Source organism: Argiope bruennichi, chromosome 9 (genome assembly GCF_947563725.1).
Source record: "Argiope bruennichi chromosome 9, qqArgBrue1.1, whole genome shotgun sequence".
Taxonomy (NCBI): domain Eukaryota; kingdom Metazoa; phylum Arthropoda; class Arachnida; order Araneae; family Araneidae; genus Argiope; species Argiope bruennichi.
The window spans coordinates 64,365,588-64,390,189 of NC_079159.1; the positions used below are offsets into that span (position 1 = coordinate 64,365,588).

The 24,602-nt window shown below is 25.7% G+C and overlaps 1 protein-coding gene across 2 annotated transcripts; it reads right to left on the reverse strand.

The window, feature by feature from the left end:
- Positions 1-1,071: 1,071 nt before the first annotated feature.
- LOC129984226 (cryptochrome-1-like) lies at positions 1,072-24,000 on the reverse strand. 2 transcript variants are annotated; one of them, XM_056094054.1, is made up of 10 exons: positions 23,805-24,000; positions 22,062-22,147; positions 20,966-21,102; positions 20,618-20,867; positions 13,393-13,545; positions 10,369-10,541; positions 7,578-7,745; positions 5,701-5,878; positions 4,904-5,061; positions 1,072-3,833 (listed from the first exon to the last, which is right to left on the reverse strand). In XM_056094054.1, exons 2-10 carry the CDS (start codon positions 22,140-22,142, stop codon positions 3,545-3,547), a joined length of 1,587 nt encoding a protein of 528 aa, XP_055950029.1. In that variant the 5' UTR covers positions 22,143-22,147; positions 23,805-24,000; the 3' UTR covers positions 1,072-3,544. The 2 variants fall into 2 exon arrangements, with proteins under 2 accessions (XP_055950029.1, XP_055950028.1); XM_056094053.1 differs by having other exon boundaries at positions 1,073-3,833; positions 22,062-22,162.
- Positions 24,001-24,602: the final 602 nt, after the last annotated feature.

Sequence of the window (24,602 nt, forward strand, 5' to 3'; positions counted from 1 at the left end):
CTTAATTTTTGTTTTCTGAACTTAACTGTACTGCCACATATGAATTAATATTTATATTTATCATTAAAAAAATATTCTTGAGTAATGTTCTGAAACAAAATTCTTGCCACTGAATTTCGGTTGCTGAAGAAATAAACATTCTACTGCAATTACAATCACTTGAATACAATAATATTAAATAGCATCTTGAGGTGTAAAACAATAACTGACATGACACATTTCCATGGAAATGCATATTTCAGCATTCTTGTGATTAACTTTTTCATATAATAATTCTACAAGCACTCTTTATATAAACTTATTAGTTTATTATTCAATTAATCATACTTATAGGTATTTATATTTGACCAAATTCATTATTTGAATAAATTTAACTTTTTTGTTAGAAACTTTGTCAAGTCTAATAATAAATTGAATAAAGAATTGTGGCTCTTTTTTCTTAACATACTTTTTTTTAAAACAATATAAAATTTCTAAGAATATTTGTGCCTTAAGTAATTAATCATCAATAAATTTTGAAATATATTTACATGATCGATATACTAAAGTGGCATTTTTACTTTACTAAGAATTTCATAGAATTTTCTTGTATTTTATTGTTTAACTTTGGCACATACTAAATTAAAAATGTCAATCACTCAAAAGTTAAATATACACAAATCCATTTAATGAATAAAAACTGAAATTTTGATTTGGAAAACCTCAATCTTTCTTGAGAAAATAATAATTTATAAAAAGTTCTTAATAAATCCTTATTTCTGCAATGTTGAATTTCATCAATTTCTTTCATCATGAACTGATTTATGTAGCTTAAATAATAATAATAATAAAAGACATATAGAAAATATTCGGGAATACAGTTAATACCTGCATAATCTAGTTGAAAACATTATGCAGCAAAAGATTTGAAATACTTCATCTAACATACTCTAAAAGTTTTTCATTTTAATTAAGAAATGATGGTGAATATATATATATATATATATATATATATATATATATATATATATGATAGGAACTATAGTAAAGATGATATATTATGCATATATATATATATATATTTAAAGTTTAAATATGAGTTCATAAAAATATTTTCATTTCATTAACTTTTATTATTTGTGAGTTAAAATATAAGAAACAGTTTATCAGACTTTTTTTTAAAACCACTGGAAGAAAAGAACAAATGAAAATATTTTTCTTTTTAAAAATGTCACCATTCTTATTGCAGTTTATCTTAAATCTAATTCACAGTGATTCAAAATTTCGGTAAAATAATATTATCTATTGAATAAAATATAACAATGACTCAGTTAAGAACTCGTACATTAAGATATATGACTCAATGATAGTCACAGAAAGTATATATCAGATAAGAAAGTATACATTAAGAGCTTATATAGCAATGATTCAATGATAGCCATACATTAGGATGAAAGTGAAAGAATTGAATAATCATGATGAATATTAGACTGATAGTTAAAAATATTTTTTTTAATGTTTCATCCATTTAACATTATTTCTGAGACAGATTTTTTTAAAAAAATCAAAAGCACTGTGTAAAATGTTAAGAGTATATAAAACAGAAGAATATAAAAATTTTATATACTAATTCCAAAAATAAAATAAAGATTATAAAAAACAACTAATATTAAACTACAAAATTTAAAACATCAGCCAACAAAATTGCTTGTGCATCTTTTTCCATTCCAGGAATGAATAAAATATTATACATATTTAAAGATATAACACATAAATAATGAGCATAGCATTTGCATTTATTTATATAAAATTATTACAAATAAAAAACAGGATTCTTCGAAGGATGCCTTAATTTTTCATTTAATTTAAATACTCTCGTTCATACTTTATAAATTCTTCAATATGCACAAGTAGAATAATTTATATTGATTCAAATTAAACTGTAATCAAAAAGAAAAATCACTGAAAAGTTCTCATATTTTTTTGAGCTTATAAATTATTATTTGATATAATATTTGGTGATAACAAAAATAATACAAAAAAGATAAACATTTCAAAATTAATTATCTATATACACATAAATTTAAAATTTTTTTTTTTTTTTTTAGTTGTATCCAAAAAAAAAAAAATCTATCTACAGCAACATTTTATAAATATATAATTTTATTTATTTTCGCTGATGCTCTAGAATGGATAAATCTAGTAATTCATATTTCAGAAAGTATAAAATAATACATATCGTAGTTACATTCGTGAAATATAAATGTAACAAATGTTTCATCAAATATATGTAATAAAATATGTAATCACTATCTTACATACTAGGAACACTATCATAGTCTGCTATCCACCTTCATAAAGTCTCTCAATTGTTATAACTATTTAATTATAAAAGTACAAAGTTTTGAATAAATATTTTCCTTTCAAAGTCCTATTATCCTTGATTATAAAGAATAGGTATAATCTGTACGCATACACAAAGTGCAAATCTGAAAGTGAAGCTCTGCTTTATGTGTATGATGATGTTTCTTAAATATTACAACATTTTAATATTTTTAGACACAATGCATGTATAATTCCAATGAAAATTAGACTGAGATATCATATATATCTACTTGCATCTACTAACATTTTCTACAAAAGAATTATTAAAAGTTTACAACATACACATTAAGAAAATGAAACATTTTCCACAATATCATGTTAATAGGAATGTATTGCATATTGACTTAATTTAGATTTTCTTTTCCGTTCCTATCAGTGTTAGCACCATATCATGCCCCCACCCCTTTTTATCATTTGTCACACAAAGGAAGCAATTAAAATAAACCAATTTTTGTAACAGTTTTGTCAAAGTCATTATAATGCAATTCTACCATTATAAAAGTCCTTAAATAAATTATCAACAGTTTAAACATTAGTACAAAAATAAAATAAAATTATGAAATAGAAAGAAAAAAAAAATGTCCTTCATATGTCATCTGGAATGTCCCCAAATAGATATCTTTAGTTTACACATAAAATTTAATAATTCAATGTATGACATAATTTTCAGCATTTTTAAAATTATATTTACTAATCTTTTTCATAACCATAGAGATATACATCTCCTTTCATAAATTATACTATACGTTGTTAAAAACTCATTAAACATTCTTTGCCTATTTTAAGTTCTGTAAAAAATTTATAATTCTGTGAAAATTTTTCAATCAATAATAATAATAAATAAATAAATAAAGCTGCAAATTTTTTTAGAAATGTAGAGTAATTTCATATTCTGTTTATCAATTTCAAATTTAAAGGGTAATTTCATTCTGTCATTTAAATTATCTGATAAAAGCCCATATTACATACAAAAAAAAAAAACATCAACAGCTTACACATAAAATAAATTGTGCTGCTTGCTAAATTGTTCCATTAAATTTACATGAGAAATATAACTTTCTAATTTTCAAATTGCCCATAGCACTTTAATAATTCAAAAATTACAATAAAGAAAACCCCAAATATATAAATGCAATTGTTGCCATTATAAAATATATAATGACAATACAAATTAATCTGCTTAGTTGCTCTTTAGATTCTCAATGCATTTTTCTGGTAACCACATAAACACTCGAGTTTCCATAGCATTGCTTGGAGCACAGTGGAGAGGAAATGGTTTCTGATAAAAGCCTGCTTTGATCGAATCCATTCTTTTGCGATTTATTTTAGCAGCTTCTTGATGATTAACAATGGGATAGGGATAATCTGTCCCAATGATACAACCAGCTTGTTCCTGAACTGAAAGTGGTGCCAACCAGGGTTCAAAAATGTATTTGGCTGGCATATTCCTAAGCTCTGGTACATATTTTCTGCATAAAAAGATGTTAAATTAGCATGCAGAAAAGTTACCAAATATCAATTTTACAGAAAATAATATTTTATTAACATTAACTTTATAACATTTTATAAACACATTATAACATGAAAGAAAAACCTTGTTTTAAACAAAATAATCAAATCCTCCTTTGTTGTACAAAATTTTATAATAAAGCTAAAATATATCTTTTAAGCATTTATTTACAGTACAAATTTAAAAGCAGTATGGAATTTTATAAATAATTCTAAAAATATAAATTCAAACTTTTTTTCAGCTAAAAGTTGATATTGTCATCTAAGAATAAAGACTTCTATTTTATTAATGTGTAAAATTTAAAAAGATTTTACTCTATGTTCTGCAAAATATTTACAACTAAAATAATCACAGCAATATATATGAACTTACAGAATAAACAATAAAATTAAAATTTATTTTCAGAAGCAAAAATGTAATGTTTCCATAATTTAGCAAGTAAATGGATAACAGCCTTTTTTTACAGCTTATAGATCAATATGTAGATTCTAATGGAAGAATATCTTGAAAAAAAAAATGTGTAATATTAAAGATCAGTAACCTGGGAGAATATAATAATATAACTGAAAAAATATAGAAATCATTTGAATGAAAATGAATTCCTAAAATATAGCTTTAAAAATATAAGAATTGAATATATTGCTTTATATGATTCAGATACTGATCTGTAAATACAAAGAAATGAAACTGTTTCATTTCTGTCACAATTTTTTTTCTTGTAAAATACTTTGAAGTTTCAGTTTGAAAAAAACATCAAATTTAAGTTATGAATATTCCTAAATATTTTGATACAGTATTATATATTAATTTCAACTTTTCTAATATTTTAGGAAGCCACATTTTTCAGTTAAGAATTATTTAAAGATTTTAAAAAGTAATTATCTACCTTTGTAGCAATAATACATGGAGGATAAGAAATAAAAGATGGAAACTGCTGAAGAATAAAATATTGCTTAAAATACTTCTCTTCATAAATGTAATGACAAATCTATTAATTAAAATCAGTCATTCCTATAATTCAGAACTTACCTAATATAATTACCAGATGGCTCAACACAACGACCATAAGATATAGGAGATATGCATGTTGGACACTGAAGAATGTTTTCAAATGCAGAACTGGATACCCACATCCAATTTCCAGCACAAACAGGAAAGTCAGCATCTATCAAGTACTTCATGAAGATCTTGGGGAAAAAAAAAAAAAAAAAAGACATTTTAATAATCTGTGTAGAGCATTTTATTATGAGCATAATATATTTCTGCATTGCTAAATTTGTTTCCACTCTAAACTGTAAATGCATTCTTCTCAATGTATTTGTATAAAATTTAATTATTATATAAAAGATCATTAATATGTTGCACTATTTTCATTATCTTAAATTTGTTGGAAGCAAACTATTTGGATTTTTAATGAGAATAATAATAAAAGAAACATATAAAAACTTAAACAAAAATAAGTTATTAATGTCATAGTAAAATCAAAGGGCCTTTGATAATTTTTTTGTAGAATCAAAAATAAGGATTATTTTGAAACTAGGAGATTTTTAAAAAATACTGCTAAATAGAAAATTAAGTGACAAAATTCTAAATATAAACTCATCTTGGCAGGAGAATAATAAAATTCATAATATACTGCCCTGGATAAAAATGTTAATTTATATCAGTGATTAAAAAAAAATTCTGTAAAGAATAGTTCTGAAATTCAGGTATTAATTTCCATCTTTAAGAGTATTAAATTTTAACATCCTTTAACAATTATACTATCAGTGTATTAAAACTAATGCAGAAACAACAATATATAGGATTTTTTCTCACAAGCTTACTTTAAAACCTTCTTCCCAGGAAATCCATAAATCAACTCGAGTGAGAAAACATGCCACTGCATTTCTTCCAACATGATGAACCCATCCTTCTTGAATCATTTGCCGCATAGCAGCATCAATAAAAGGAAAACCAGTTTGTCCATTTGTCCAACTTTTGAGTTTCTGATCATCTGTTAACCTGGAATATATTTCATTCAAACATTTGTAACAAATTTTGATTTCATGTGACTAATCATGTTTGATAAATCTTCATGAAGGCTAAATACTTTCAGAACAGGTTATTTCTATGACCATGCAGCAGAATATTATCATATGGCTGAATTAGATTTAGTATTTAAAACATAAGATGTTGAACATCAAACTAAATACATAATTCTCATTTACAAAGAGAACTTTCCATAAGGTTATTAAAATTTTATGCCAAAGTACCATTTTAAGGGTCAACCTGCATAATAAATAATTAAATTTATTGCAATTTCAAGCTAGCTATTTTCTTATAGTCTGACATTTGCATTGTACCTATCTTGGAGTATCTCTCTTGATTGTTCAACAGTCAACTAATCAATGTCAGGTTAAATTTCTCTTCATGGCAGTCTTGGAGGCATCTCTCACTATAATCATCACTGATGGATCCACAATTCCACAGTAAGCAGTCAAAGGACAAGGAATGACGGAAGGACTCCTCAAATTTATTTGTAAACAAATGTTAAACACAATTTATGTATTTCATTAACCTATTCTTTGTAATTAGATGTGTGCTTGTTTTCCAAAAATCTTGAATAAACATTCTTAAAACTTTTCCATATTGTTTGCCAGCTAACCCAAAGAAAATCATAAAATTGTTTTTAATTAAAGAGCTCCCTAATATGTACATTAAAAAAAATGTCCTCTAATTTGTACAACTTAATCAAATAAATTTTCATGACAAATACTAGAAACCTTTGCTTTGCTTACTGCTGTCATTTATATAGTTTCTCGTTAGCTCTAGTTTGACTTATATAAAGAGAGAATAAAATCCTATCAGAATAAAACATATCTTAGTTCTATATACTTTCTGCAAAACAAGTTTTCAAAATTGACACTTGTAAAATACAAACTTGAGTTGCTTATAAATTCTGATTGTTATTTTTGATTTTAACAACATAACATCCATATGAATAGTTAATTTTCCTCAATTTACAATTTGTTGTTGAGCATTATAATTTGCATATAACTATAAAACTTGCATATAACTATAAAAATTATCAACAATAAAACTGAAATTTTACAACTTAGTGTTATTCCAAAATGTAAAATAGTTCAGCAAACACAGGAATATATTACAATACTGTTCTGATATTTTATGAAGTTTGATCTTGGATCTGTATTAGCCTTTTCTTCACTTGTTGAATTACTGAGAATTTTAAAGGTTTAAAAAGTAAATAATAAAAAAGGAGAAAGGCTGAATTTCAAGAGATATATATATTTTTTTATCATTACTTGTTATAAAATAGTAATTCCATTAAATTAAATAAATATAAATAGAAATTTAGCAATTTTTTAGAGCACACATATTTGATTTTAGTTTTTTTTTAAATCAATAGTTACTAGGAAAAAATCTATTTTAATTATTTTAGATGTCATATTAAAATCTTAGAATAATTTCAAAATAAGTTTACTTTTTGGTTTAAAAACATCAGATTAAAAAACTACACTAGACCAAACCAATAAATGCCTCCAATAACTAACTTATAGAACTAACAAAATAACAAACAGAATTTATAATTTCAATATAAGTTTGATAAGATAAGGATTTTTAATAGAATATTTAACTAAAATAAAAAATAATAGCAGATGAAATATAATTCATTCGATAAATAAAACAATATATAGCTCACCATGGAATATTCAAACATATAGGATTTTCCCGCATGGTACCATAATTGGGATTGTTCTTGCACATTGCATAAAAATATTCCCGCCACAACAACTGGTTAATTAAACTTTCAGAAACACATAGATCTGGATTTATTGAACTATGCAAATCTTGTAAGCTCCAATAGAGTCTATATAATAAAAATTATCAAATCAGAATGTATCCAAAAAGAAGACAATTAAGATTAATAAAGCCATATGGAAAATAATAAAAGCTATGCAATTAGCACTATTTAATAAAAAAACCTTACTGATATGTAACATTAATGTAAAATACAATAAAACTTGGCTAATTCAATCTTTCATTTGAATTTTTCTCTTGATTATCAGATCAAATTATTAATTTAAATAAAGTTAAAAATTGTATATAACTTGAATTTATTTTAAAAAGTAAGAAATTAAAATTCTAAAAAAAAAAATTATTTCTAATTTTTTTTATTGTTTAAATGGGTTTTCACGCATATATAGATATTTTATAGTACAATTATACTTTGTATAATTGTATTATTTTTTAATATAATTATTATATTCAAAATACAGTAAAATATTACATCATTAAATGTTACTTATTAAATTATTACTTTTTAAATTGCTTACTTTTAAATTGCTATAAGATTCTATTAAACACTGCTGTTTATTTATTAACTAAGCAGCATTTGTGGAAAACAAACATTTTAATTTTTACTGCCATATTCAGCCTAAAAATTATTGTTTCTCTCTTACAGTATTCACTTTTAAACCCAGTTTTTCTAAATACAAATTTTAAAATAATTTGACCTATTATGCATCAAATTAATAAGGTTTCAATGAATTACATATTCTCCTAAAAAGTAATTGGTTTCTTCAAAATAACTAACTATAATTATTGCTACAGTTCTATTCATTTTTTTTTTATTTCATTAACACAGAAGTGTCAAAAGATTATAGGGAATTAAAAAATCAAAAACTGACAATTGATTATTCTTCACTCACTAGAAACTCTTCTCAGTCATTTTTATTAAAGTTACTTTATATTAGCAGTATTAATCATTTTCTCATCTTTAAATTTCTTTTCAATAATTAATATATAAAAGTTTGGTACCATCAATAAAAATATTTTCATCAAATGGAAACAACAGGAAATTTGAAATTAAATATAATATAATTGATTAAACTTGAAAAAAATGTATGATGTTGCATAAAAACAAAAGAGAGATCAGTAGCCTTCATTTTTAAATTAGATTCCTATCTTAAAATATACACATTGTTTTTATAAACAATTAGTAAAATGAATAAAATGGTAATGTATTTTTTCTTGCTTTTTTTTAAAGTTAAATTTCTCTAATATTTTATTCACCTAGATTTTTTTTTTTGATAAAATTCATATCAGCTCTAGAGAACATAAGCAAAACAATTGCAATATGAAATTCCTATTTTGATGCTGGAAAAATAAAACTCTAAATCATCACTATTTACTGATGCTGCCATCTATAATTTAAAGTCACTAAGAATATAATAAAATCATCTTAAATGGAAAATTTTTGCATGAGAATAATTTATTATAAGAACAGATTGAATTATTCATCATCATAATCAATATATCACATTAATATTTTAAGAAGATGTTAGAATGGAATCATTGTGATATCTTTCTTTTAAAACAAATATAATGTCCAAGATTTTTCTGCTTTATATAGCAGGTTTTACCAAGTCTACATGGTTACCAAAATTTAAAATTTTAAGAGTTTTGTTATATTTCTGGTAAATTAATATGGATAAGTGAAATCTAATCTGAGCACTGGAAAAGACAAATGACTTTTTCCTCATCCACCATATTCAAAGACAACATGCACAATGGCTAAAATCATGCATTTTGAACTTAATAATAAATTTAAAGCTTTGTGATTTAATATGTAGTAGGGGAAAAAATACCTTATACATTCTAATTGCAAATATAAATTAGTATAATTAATGGATGTCTGCCAGAAAGTATGTTTTAATAAATATATTACAAATCAACCATAATAATTAAACAATATTAAAGGCAAAAAAAATTCAAAGCTGATTTCAAAAAATTCCTTTCACTTTTAAGTTATAGTGAAACTTAGCCAAATGTAAAACTGGTGTAAGAACAATAAAAGTGTGATTCATCCAATTTAATAAAAACTGGGTTTAAACATAAGTATAGAATTATAAAAAAAATGCTAAACTAAAAGTGGCTATCATCATTTATTGTTAATATTTGAAAGTTTTAATAAGCAATGCATAATGGATAAATAATTATAATTTTTTAATTAGTTTTGAAAAAAAGTAATTTTAATAAATAGAATTTTAATGAACAAACAATAATCAGCATTTTAAATGCAGTTGCAAAATAAAACTCCAACATTTTAAAAAAGTAAGATACTCACTATTGCTTTTCTAGATTGAACAGAAATAAAGAAATTAAAAGAATGGTTCACTCAGAGAGTGCAAATCAGGAAATTTCTAACCAATAAAAACATTTCAGAATTTTTTTTCTAAGTTGGAACTACAAAATAACTAAAACAAATTTGAATTATATATTATACTCTAAAAATGCATTAATAGGAAATTTTAAAAAAGCAAAATAATAACAATAATAAATAAAATAAAATAAAAAAAATAAAAATAAAAAATAAATTACCAAGAATAAGATTAACAATATTTGAAAGTAAATGTGATACAAGTCTCATTGTATCATAATTATTTTCAGATTGCTGCAATTTTAGCCATTTTTTATCACCACACACATACTTTCTAACTGACAAGCATCCCAAACTCAAAGCAGCACTCAAAGACATGGATGGGCCTAAAAGATCAGGCTGAGCCTGATTTGGCATGAAAAATCCATCAGCTAAAGCTGCTTCTTCAACTTTCAGACGTTCCCTTAAGTGTTCCAAAGCTCGCACTTCTCCTCCAACCCAAATCTACAAGTGAAAGCCATAAAATAGAATATAAGCAAATTAATATTTTGATACAATATTTAATATTCAATCAAATAATTAATGAACTCTCTAATATAACAGAATCATGAATTGAAATATAAAAATGAAGGGATTAAATAGATGGAAAGAGCATTCCCTTTTTCTTATATTCTAAAAAATTTATATTTAAAAAAAAAAAGGTTGGATTTAAAATTTAGTTTTCGTAATTATTTACCATAAGATAACTAACAGAAAAATTATCAAGTAACTAACTATTATTAAACCAGCAAAATATTTATTAGTACTTTCATTTTCCCAAATATCAATTCATTATCTAAATTAAAGATTCAAAACAATTTTTCATTTTTTAATAAAACAGTCATGAAAAAATCTTTACCCTTCCATAATATAAATAACTTACTTAACATTTTTCAATACACTTTTATTATATGCTTTTTTTGAATAAAATAATTTATTTGTATAATTTACAGAATTATAATGAAAAAAATATTTAATGTTACTACTAGTTAACAGTCATAATTTTAGAGAATATTTTAAGTCATTTGCCACCATTGACTTTTTACATAATAAATATGAAATCAAAAACTTCTCTGGATTTTTTTAAATTTTCTTACTTGTCTAGGAAAATTTTCTTGCATTCTCTCTAATAAAGATGTTATTCGAGAGAATTCCTTGCATGACACCGTCATATAATAGTTACAAAATAATAGTCTTTGATATGAAGTTAATATTTTTGTTGAACCTATCATGTGATCCTTAGTTATGCTTTTGGTGATTAATCAATGGCATATGGTTAAAAGTATCCAAAAATTGAATAAGAGTTTTAGACATGTTATTCACAATCAATACAAAACTACAACTGTAGAATAAAATTACATATCATGTTTGATATATTTAAGTTAATTGTTATTTTGAGTTACTGAATTTCTGAAAGTACAGACAGGCAATCAACTCCTTGTTCGATTAGGATCAGAATTTAATATGTGTCTACACTATATATGGTAAAACTGTGTGCAGAAGTTTATCAATCCAGCTATCTCCGTTTTGCAGTTAACTTATATTCAAACAGTCAGACATACAGATTTTCTCAGTATAGATTTTGCTCAAAATTTGATAGAAACTATTATGATACAAATGATATCATCACGCCTATCTAACAAATACATTGTATTTCAGCGTATCTAACAAACATTTGGTATAGCTGCAACAAAATCTTAAAAAGTGAAATTGAGTATATAGCATATGCAGGATAAATTTGAATTTTGTTTTGACTATAGTCAGCTGTCTCTTCTCTACTGATTTGTGTCATAGACAACTTGTGCAACATTTTCAAAATTTAAGAACATTCAGTGTTGAATGGAAATGATGCTTGAAAGGTTTGGAAAACCGTAAAACAGAGGATAAACTGCCTTCATATTCTTCTCCTTTCCCAGTCAATATCAGTTTGCATTTTCATTGCTTTTTTCATTAAGAATGAAGCTTTTTTCCCTAAATGTGCATGCTGTCAGAAAATTTCTACTTTCAGAGATTCCATTGCATACATTTTTTTTAACTCTCTCTCTTTTCACTATTTCATTAACTAAAACTAACTTTCCTTTAATCTCTGATGGATATTTAAAAGAAATTCCTGATATTCATACAAGGAGTCAGCCAACCAGTACTGATTTTGATCATTTTCGCCAAGAAAAAATATGCATTTTCTTTCTTTATTTTTTTCCCCCAGAAATTACTGATCCTTCTATGAATCTACTCTATTTTCTCATCTTGTGGAACTTTTGTGGGTAGCTTTGTCATCTTCAACATTAATAACATTTTTAAATTTTTTTTAGGCTTACTTCCACACCGTACCTTTGCAAAAATTTTATTTTTTGCAGTCAATTTGCAAATTTGTGTTAATTTTTCTTCAAATGCAAATGCTTTATGCTATTGGACTGTTCATATTAACATATAGAAAACAAACTGCAAGAAAAAATGAAGTCAGTCTTAAGTAAATGGTATCAAACTAAGGGGGAAAAAAGCTTGACATTGGCCACTCAGTAAAAGAAGTTCACTTCTTCCCAAATCCCTATCTGAAAGAAGTTTGACAAAGGCCACTTGTAGAGACTTAAACCTATAACACATAGCACATACATATTTCCTTTCCAATTGGCAATTCCTACAAACCAGGCTTCTCTAAAAAAAAAAAAAAAAAGAACCGAGACGTATTTCATGTCCATATATAATTGAGGTTATAGATTGGGTCATAAACACATATTAATCAACAATGAAAGAGGGGAAAACTAAAGAGAGTAAACATTTTAAGGACTGGTAGTCTCTGGTTTATATGTTACATTTTCCAAAAGCAACTAACACCTATGTACATTTCAATCATTACTCCTTAAACACTCTTCATCTACTCCTACTTACTACAAAAGATCAACATTTAGATACGAAAGTTTTTTTTTTTTTTTTTTTTTTTTTTGTATCCAGTATTTCAGAAAATACAGTGCTATTTTCCAAGGGAAAAAAATCAATTTGAATGTATTATCAGTTTTTTAAAAGGGAAAAAAAACAGCCTTGTATATAGGTGCAGCCCAAAAGTGATTATTGTTGTATGCAGGCTCAAAAATACATTCATTAAATAGGAATTTAGCAGATACCAAAGAGAAATATCATTTTAGACAGGTTCATGGTCAAAATTAGTATCATTATACATAAGTTTCATCACATACATGTCCAGTGTAGTTAAGGGGTTTAAAGATATTAAATTTTATTTTCCTTTATAAACTGCTTATTTAGTTAATTATTAAAAAAATACAATTTTAAATAATAAAAAATGCTAGCTTTATTTTACCTTATTTTTTTGTTGAATACACTCTGGATAGACACCCAAATCTTCTGGTTCATTAGGTAGATCTTGCAGGGTAGAATCATCTCTTGGCATTAAAACACCATCAAGATTCAAGTCAGGTTCTGGCTTAGGAGGAGGGCCAACAGCATCAACAACCTAAACAAATAATTACAATGTTTTATGTCTTCAAATCACAATATGCAACAATGGCATATAATGGATTAACCCATCAGAAAGGATGTTAAAGTTTTCTGCATATTTTTAAATGTGAAATATAGAATGTTATTTTTAAATTTAACAGATAGTACAAGCATAACTGTGATTGGGTTGCAGTAAAAAGCAAGTTTCTTATTGAAAAGTGATAAAAAGTAAAGTAACTTGTGCGAACAATGAATGGTAGAAAAAAGATAGCAACACCTTGCATATATATACATATATGAGGGTGGGATGAAAAGTTTCTGGCCTGACCTAGAGTTGGCGTTCCCGGAATTATTTTGCCTAAAGCACTTCAAAGTGCTATCTTTGTTTAATACTTCAAAAGATTTGGATTTGGTTATTTTTATGCTCTGCTGTTTTAAAATTTTCTCCTCTTGTTTTTAACCGAGAATGGAGAAAACTGAAGTACGAGCTGTGAAATAATATTTGTTTTATAAAAGGCATTTTCAAGAATATTAAAACTGAGTCAGATACCACACTGAGGGAATCTGCTCCTTCTCTTACAACTGTTAAAACGTGGGCTGCAGACTTTTCACATGGCCTTTCAATGCAGAGTGTTCTAGAAGACCAAAATCAGCACTACAGATAAAATCATTAGAAAAGTTGACAAAAATATTATGAAAGATCACTGAATGAAATTGATAGAGGTTGCTGAGTTTGTTGGTATATCCAAAGAACGAGCACATCATATTTTAAATGATATTTTGGGTATATGAAAGTTGTCAGCAAGATGGGTGCAGTGTTTGCTGACTTTGGACCAAAACCTACAGTGCATGACGATATTGGAACAATGTTTGGAGCTGTACAATTCAAACCGAATCGATTTTTTGCAGTGTTTTGTCACTGTGGATGAGACATAGACCCATCACTATACTCTAGAGACTAAACTGTAATCAAAACAATGGACAGCGAAGGACAAATCAACACCAAGAAAAGGAAAAAGTGTGCCATTTTCTGAGAAGGTTATGGCAACAGATTTTTGGGATGCTAACCGAATTTTACTGCTGGATTGTCTAGAAAAAGGCAGGACCATCAATGCTGAATATTGTGCTAAGCTTTTGATTAAATTGCATTCCAAAATCAAAGAAAAAAAGACCAGGTTTGGTTAAAAAGAGAGTTCTGTTTCGCCAGGACAATGCTCAACAATCCAAAAAGACTTCTTCTAATACATTTATCACTACTAATAATACAAATGAATGTGTATGTGCGTATGTGTACAAGTGTTGGTGCTCTGCAAGCCAGACCATTTAACCTACAATTACCTAATTTAGCATATATACCTTGGAGGGTGAGAATGTGCACCTCAGAGCAATTTTTTTAAATCTCAAATAGATTACAAATTAACCAGGATTTTGGCATTTTATTCCATAATAACTTCCAGAAATGTTGTTGCATAATTTATTTCAAATTTGATAAATTGTCTTTTTATGATTCCAATTTAATAATAATTATGTGAATTTTCCTTGCATTCTGGCAATTTTCTATAAATATTTTATCTAATTTCACAATAGATTACATTGTTGCCCTGCAATTCAAACTGTTTTCCTTATTCCACCAAATATTTAACTATGCAATTTCCATCCAGTGTTGAAAGTTAAGGAAGAATCCTGTTTAATCTCTGTGTAATCTGCAGGATAAATAAAAAAAGTGGTTACAATGCATCAAAATATGGATGGTAAATAACTGGACATTTTTGATAGTGATATGTCATGGAACATGACCTTCAATGGAAAGGTTGAAGTACAGAATAAACAGAATTTAAGAAAAATAATTAAAATAATATGACTTTAGTGTCAGACAATTTAGTAGAAGCATAAACATGAATTATATCTAAGTAATTTATATCAAATCAAATATAACCAATATTATCAATGAACTAGCTGGTTGCTTGAGGCAACTAGTGTTATACTAAAGTTTAGAATTCTGGTCAAGATTTGAGATTTAGTCATATTAGGCCTTATTCATTAGATTTAAGAAATCAATTCACAAAAATAGATTCTTATTTTATTTCAAGTTCACTGATTTTTTTATTGCAAAAAAGAACTAATCACCTCCACAATAATCTTTCCAGAAATGCAAAAATATATATAAGTATATATACAAAATTATGAAGATTCCTTTTTTGACTTTGATTAGGCAACAATTAAAACAGATAAAAAGAAAGATCATGTTTACAGATTTGATAATATGTATTTAAAAGTGTGCATATCAGATATATTATTTTTTAGTATCTTAAACATGTAATTCAAAATGCTAAAAACAGAAAAAATTTAAATATCAGAAATATTAAAACAATAGTTTTTAATAGTATCGGGAATAAATATTATGATTTGTAATGACACAAAAATAATGTACAATCCCAACATATAAAAATTGGTATCATAATGTAAAAATATATGCATCTTAAGTAAGTAATTTAACTCGAAAGCAACACAGATAATATGATCTGATTTATAATAGAAGGAAGAGAAATTAAATTACTATCAAATTCAAAATTTGATAGCACAAAAATAATATACAATCTCAACATATAAAAATTGGTATCATAATGTAAAAATATATGCATCTTAAGTAAGTAATTTAACTCGAAAGCAACACAGATAATATGATCTGATTTATAATAGAAGGAAGAGAAATTAAATTACTATCAAATTCAAAATTTTCATGGGTGTAGATTTTTATTTATATTCTTATATAAACATATATACTTTTTTTTTAAGAAAGCACTTATGAATGTAGGAAAATATTTGAATATTACATATATTTATTATTGATAATACTAGGCACATATTAACTCATTAATGATCAACTTAATTTAAAGGAATAAATTTGATTTTATTTTTTAAATTACATTAATAATACTAAAATAGTTGTACAGTAAAATGTTATTTTTTAAAATTTAGATTGGGCTTTCAACAGAAAATCAATCATTAAAAAAATATTTTAATAGCCTAGCATTAAGAGATTTTTAAAAGATATATAAAAAATTTTTAAAAAAATTAGAAATTATGTAATTTTTTGCTTATTACAAAAGTGCTATAAAATGATGATTTCAAAATTTAGCTTATAAATGGTAAATATACCAATGAAGCCTATTTAGAAAATATGTATTAACTTGTTAGACAAAGGAGAAACTGCTACATAATCAGTTTAACCATGAAACAGAAATGTCACTGTCCTATAAATAAATAAGGGTGCTAATGGGTTAATACAGTTAAAATAACATTAAGGATAAATAATAAAGGTTAATAGAAGGCTATTTTATTATCATTTAAATAGCTGCAAAATATCCATCTTCAGATTTAAAAGCAACAAATTCACTCATATTTTAATCAACAATTTTTTAGAAGCTCTCATTTTCACAGCTCAATTATGCCAGTATAAAAATAGAATTATGTATTTTTCAGCTCTTGCCTCATGAATTTACTGGCATATGCTCAATGGAAAAGCAAGTGTACGACTTCACCACAACATACAAAAATAATTCATAAATATCCCCTAGACTGACATGATAAATAAAAACTTAACAAAAGTCTAATGTAAATTAAGGATTTACTTTGTTTGTAATCACTGAATATCAACAATTAAGTTCTGAAGATGCAAACAGTGTGAAGTTAAAAAATGATATTTTTCAAGCTAAGCATCAGAACTTTTATGCAAGTAATTTTAAAAATCAATGTGTAAACACAGTCATTGTTGAAATGGGGAAAGAGATATACGGGTCATTTTCAAAATTCGGTGCCATTTGTTGTCCATGTGAAACACATTTTTTTTACAAGATGTTATAAAGTTTAAATGATTTTTCTTTTTATCATGCTTTTTAGCAGGCAATTTCCAGTGGAGAAACAATAAAATTAAAATAATTCATCTGATTTTTTATTTTTTTTTTCTAATAAAGAAGTTGAGAGGAAACAAAAATTCAGCTGTCCAAATCATAAAACTCAAAATGTTTTTTGCTGCATTACTTTCCAAAAATTAAAATTTTTATTCTGACATATTTTTTTATTGTGAAATATACTTTTAATTATGTTATAAAGAAGGTTTTAATAACCTTTTAAGAAGAATAGATGATTTTTACCAATTAAATACAGCTGTCCAGACATTAAGTCATGTCTGTTACCATACAATATTTTCAACATTTTAAGCAACAAGATTGAAATTTTGAAATGACAACACTTGTATACCAGTGAAACATGTTCTAAGAAAGAAATGCAAGCAGCCATCTTGAATGTTTGATGTTTGATTGAAGAAGCTGAAGCCTTTTTGTGTTAAGTATTTTTATTGCATGTCATGTCTGTTACCTTAATATTTTGTATAAAATATATTTATTTATTAATTTATTCAACTGATTAATTTAGATTTTTAGGTTTTTAATTTTAATTAAAATTTATTTTCATGTTTTTATGGAATTATTTAGTTTCCTTAATTTTTGTACTTTGAAATGTCATGTCTGTTACTCTATATAGTAACAGACATGACAATCTTGGTAACAGACTTGACATGTTTCAAGATTTGGAATATGGTTCAATTTTTGGGTTTGTTTTGTTTAAATTTTAGTTGATATTTTAGGAAGAATTTTTTAAGGGTGGGTGGGTGGGGGGGAAGGGAATAAATGTAAGTTCTTACTTTTTAAAAGCGCATATTTGTTACAGTTTTCATTTTTTCTCTTATCTTCTTTGTTTTTTATTATCACATTGTATTTACTGAATTGATTAATGTTTGCAATGTTATCAAATCATTTGCTTTATTAAACTTTATTTCTGAAAATTACGTGTGCAAACATGCTACAGAAGTGCAGGCATTTCATTTCGGAGGATCGAGAAAGCAGGCAACTCTGCATACTGGCGTTTTATATCTAAGAAACCAGCATGAACCAATTTCGTTCTGCACAATTTCCGAATGTTACGACCATGGTCCTGCAGCAATTTGGGGTCACCTTCAGCCAATATTCAACGAGCTTAAGATAATTTAACCCGAAGTTGAAATTATCCACTTTTTTTCTGATGGCCCTACCACGCAATATCGGCAGAAGAAAAATTTCTTCCTTTTGAATGAGCATATAGCAAATAATGGTTATAAGTATGGATCATGGTCTTTTTTTGAGGCTGGTCACGGCAAGGGTGCTGCTGATGGAATAGGAGGAGCCATTAAGAGAGCTGTTGACAAAATAGTTGCACAGGGGACAGATATACCCAACGCAAAAACTCTGTTTAATGTTTTAATAAATTAAACAAACATTCAGCTTCATTACATCTGTGAAACAGATGTAGAAATGTTTAAAAAAATAATTCCATCTGATATTCCGGTTTTAAAAGGAACGATGAGCGTACATCAAATTTTTTCTTTTGGGAACGACTCAATGTTTTTTAGGGATTTAAGCTGTTTCTGCAGACAGAAAAATGTCTGACTGTTTTACAGTTAATGTATTTGTATTAAAAGAAAATGAACAAGAAAGCACAGCCATGACAATAAATAACGCAGAAAATAATTGTAAATCTTTTTCTTCTCCTTTATCCAACAATTTTCAACAAGATATTCAAGAAGGAAGCTTCGTACTTGTAAAATTGGAGTGTAAACGATCAATAAAATATTTCGTTTCAGAAATAATCGACATCCAGGACAACAATTTTACAGTTAAGTATTTAAAAAAAGTCAGGAATCATGCAAAGTTCTTTTGAGAGGATGATAAAGAATATAATATTGAAGCAGGGGATATTATAATGAAACTTCCAAATCCAAATCTAACTGGATGCTCTTTTCGCCAATTACAATATTTGATGTGGATCTCTCCAAATATGATGTTGAATAAATAGCATTGTAACTCAAGAAAATACTAAAAAATAAAATGTGTACACATGTTCTGATTCTGTATCTGTGAATTTCAAATAATATATACATATTTGTTTGTTTTTTTATAGTAAAAAGTTATGTACTAAAAGAGAAACACATTTTAGCTTAATTCTATCTTTCAAGCTTTACATCAAAATTTGGCTCCTGAATTTATGTCACGTCTGTTACTTTGTGTCATGTCTGTTACCATTTCAAAATTTTCCTTAAAAAGTTTAAGTTGACATAATATTGTTACAATTAGAGTTACATATTAATTGAATCTGCCTAGTATATATAAGAATGACAAACATTTTGCATTAATTGTTTTTTATAGTATTTTATATTAAAAAAATCCTTGTAAGAATTCTATATTAGTAACAGACATGACAAACAAAAGTATAAAAGTACCATAAGAAATATTTTTTTATTTGAAAGTCTTTATTATATGGGTAAAATGACTCTATACTTATATTAAATATAGCTTTACATTATTGTGCACTGAACTTAAATACAAAAATTACTAGAAAAATGTCCGGTAACAGACATGACAATTTTTATCATATCTGACCAAAAAAACATCAATTAAAAATATATAAAAGAAAAAAATGTATCAAAAATATTCAAGTAATATACAGAAATAATGTCTGTTTAATAATATTAAAAAAAATTTACTAATTAAAAACATTTTTATTTTTGTCTTTTCAATTTCCAAATGGCACCGAATTTTGAAAATGACCCATACAGCTTTTTCACTCTTGCAAAGCAAAAATAAACTTAAACCCATTTTAGCATATCATAAAGTAAAATTATGAAATTAAATCTTGTAAAAGAATTTGAGCTTCATTTTAGTTACAATGAGAAAAGTACTGTCTATCTTCAAGAATAACAATTATAAAATATGCTATAGAATGAACTAGAAAATTCATAAATAAATAAATGTTATAAAAATAGTCTCATAACTCTTTCAATACAAATAAAATATAATTCAAACTATAATTCAAAACTAAATTTTGCACAGATAAATATTTTTCTATACTCATTAAAATTCTAAAAAGGTTATCAATAAATTACATATATACTTTTTAAAAATTATCAATAAAACAAAATTTAAATAAACTATCATTATATAATAATATTAATTCTTAAATTAATTATGAGAATAAATATATATAAATATATTTACATGACAGAAAACTTCATAAGTAACAGGTGGTTGTCCCCTATTAGCATTCAGAATTTCATCCAAATTCCATAAAGTATGAGATACTTCTTTAATAATCTTAACATTATTTTCCTCACAGACTTCTTGTATAGATTTTTCTGTTTCTTTCCAAATCGGTTGTACATCTTCTTCATATGATAAGTATGAAATATCCCACTTCTTGAAAAGGTCGGAAAATATTTTAGCTGGATTGCCTTTGAAAACATACAGTCTAAAGAAATTAATGAATTATAAATAATAGACTAAAAAAAATAACACAATTTTAACAAAAATAAGAATTAGTAACACAGATAAAAGTATTTGCATTACCTTCCTCCATTCAGCTGAAGTTTGTTGTTTATATCGTTCAAGGCATCAATTATAAATCTCACTTTATTGTACCTTATTTTTTGTTCTTTAATGTCATCTTCATCAAAAATGTACACAGGATAAAATGAGGAGCAACTCTGGAAAGGAAAGGAAGTAGGATTACTCAATATAATAAAATATTTATTATCATAATTATGTTAAATCTTTAAAAAAAAATCCTATATGTATTGAACATTAACAAGTTTCGTATACATAAAAAATAATTTTAGAAAAAAAAATGAATAGTACAGTAGACTCCCGATTATCCGCGGGCGGGTTATCCGCGCCTGCCACATAAAGTTTTTTTTTTTTGACTGATTTTTTCAAAAAGGTACAGTTTTACAGTTATGCTTTTGTAATTACATAATACATTACAGTATTAAAATAGTATATATGTATTAATTTTTCTGTGTATCCTTGACGCCTCTGGTAAGTACAAAGCACTTTTCTGTTTTCATTAACAAAATGCATTTTAGGTTAGTTTTGAGTGATATACTAAAATATTAAGCGTTAGTTAAACATTTTCTGCTGTTTATTTTACGTTTTATTGTACATAAAACGATTTTTCAAAGTTGGAATGACTGTTTTCTCTTTTGCTATACCCGTTTTTAGCTTTTTTCGGATTATCCGCGATTTTTGTTATCCGCGGCTGCCGCGCCACCCAATTCCGCGGATAATCGGGAGTGTACTGTATATATATATATATATATATAATGTTTTATTAGTTAAATACTTTTATTAAACTACATCTTATTTAATAAGAATTCTTATCCATATTCTTTCTGTAAAATAATAATTTTTAGTACTTATAAATCAAGCTTTAAATATAAAATTAAATTCTAAAACCGATTAGGAAAATCAATTATAAGCAAGATTTTATGAATAAAATATGAAAAATAGATATTTATTTATTTTGCTAGCCCCCAGATTTTAATGATAGGCTACTCAAACTTATCACACCATGATGGTTACATTATATATAAGGAAGCTTTGTATAATCTGAAAATTGCCAACATTTGGAGGCCATAAAAATACATAAATACCAAAAAGTGTATACCTTTAATGCTGTAGTTATTGTTGGCACATCATGTAGACGTAAATCCATCCGAAACCAATGGATAAATTTGGCACCACTCATAGTTGCTAGAAATATTTTATCTGTCAGAATTATAAAAGAAAATAATAACAATGAGATTTCCATCACATAAAAAGTAATCTGAATAAAAGTAAATTTATTTTTTACCAATCTATATTAATTACAGTATGAGATCCACAGTAAAAGTTTAGAAGTAACATTTAAAAAAATAAATTTCATCACTGCATTAACCAATTATAAAAGTATCTTTTAGACGCTAACTGAATCCTTTTAATACTGTCATTTGATTTTGAAGGATCTTATAATTTTTAAAGGAGCAAGGTAATTTTTCAGTATTTATTTACTACTTTAACTATATATTTTTTAACTGACAATATTTAATAATTAATTTTAAACTATATTTTCAGAATTCTAACTTCAGCAAAAATTATTATTGTTTCACTCAAATGCAATATTTAGGTTAAAAAAATGTTTAATCAATATTGCAAGCAAGTGTATTTCAACACAAAATTATGCATGCCCAGCATTTTTTTACACAAAATACGTATTTTTGTGATCTGCACTCCAATGACAAACTGTGAAAAATGTAAAATGCAATGTGCTAGTGATATTGCTAAATTATACATCTTCTTTTGTTCTAAGAATTTCCTCAATGAAAATTTTGTTAATTTAATGTGTGAACTACAAATAAGTTTAAAATTGAATTCATCTATTTTTCAATCACATTTCAGTGCCCAGACATAGGTTAATACTAATTTTCTATGTAATGTCTCAAATAAGAGATTTATATAAAATTCATAATTTTACTAATACAAAGGATTTAACTTCTTTTGTCAAAATAATAAGAAAATTAGTGCGATTATTCTTTTTAATATATAAATCCATGGTTATGCAAATACATATTAAACAATCTAGTAGTTTTAATTCTGCTGCATCTACAGAAATTAATATATATAGAAATTAAACTATTCAGTAATCTAAATTTTACATATATGTGTATTTGTATGCAGATTCAATCATATGATTTACTAATATTACAGAAATTTTATTTGATTTAGTTTTATGACCTTTAGCATCATATTAATGATGCAATGAGTTTAAATTTGTTCCTACTTTCAAGATATATTTTTATAAAACACATACATGAGAGAAATTTTAAAACAATTAAATTTCAACAACTTTATATTAAAGCATGTCTCGATCATTTTTCTAGGTAATCCGAGAAATTATAATATTCAATACATTTGATTCGCATGAAACGACACATTTCTGTATTTATAACATTGTAATAATAATTTAGTCGCAAGGGATAATTTTTATTTATGTATCAATTTATTGCAATGATTCATCATTCTTATTAATTTGAAACCCTAAATAAGAATTTCTTGCCATCAAAAAGGAAAAAAAAAGTGTGAAAAACGTATTGAAAGATTATTAATGAAATTTTTATATCACAATCTTTACATGTTAATTAGACAAAAATATATAACAGACAAAAATCAGTATTGTTAAATGAATATACCAATTTTGACGCTACTTTATTTTTTGTTGTGTTAACTAAATTACTGTAAGAAATTTCTCAGAAATAACATCCAACAGCACAGACATGTTTTCTCTATAATAAAAAATATTGCGAGAAACCGAAATACACAAAATCCATACAAACAGAAATGAACATAATTAAATATCTAGTTACTTCATTACCTAATTCAATTTGAATTTTCTATTCACAATCAAATATTTGATAAATTTGAACTTCAGTTAAAATGTTCAATACTTTATCTGCATCACTTAAGATTTCAAAAATTTCTTTATCAGATTTTTTAAATTTTTATTTTAATGTAAAGGTTAATTTTGCAGATACAGAAGTTCCATGATTTCGCAATCACATTTATGACTTCACTTCATTCTGTTCAAGATTAGAGTGGCTTTTCTTTTCGCATAAGACGAAATATTAAACATTTCATATTCTGAGCTCAAAATTCATCAGAACTTCTTTTCAAAAGATTCAGCTTTATTTATGTGATTAAAAAGGATATATCAAACGCTCCTTCATTCACATGCTTCGCGGAAGGGAGACGAGACTGTTTCGTAGCTTGGGCACAGGATAACCATTGTTGCTTGTTCCACCAAAAACAATTTGAATCATTTGAGTAAAATTGCATTGCTTACTAATTTTTCCTTGCTCAAAATTTCAAAAACTGCTCAAATGTCTATATTTAATTCCAATCCGTTTACGTCAACGGATCCACTATTAATTAAAATGTATTCAAAATTCTTAACGGTGTTAAGCAATAAAACGAATAATTTCTTGCAATTAGATATTATTGATGCAAATAATTACTCATGAAAAAACTTATAATTGTCGAATAAATTCAAAGTGAATACACTAATTTGATTCAATAAACAGTCTTTTTGGGATTAATAAATATTCAATTTAAAAATGCTTTCATTAATTTGAAACAGAAATCATTTTACGATAATTAGTATCTGTTAAACTAA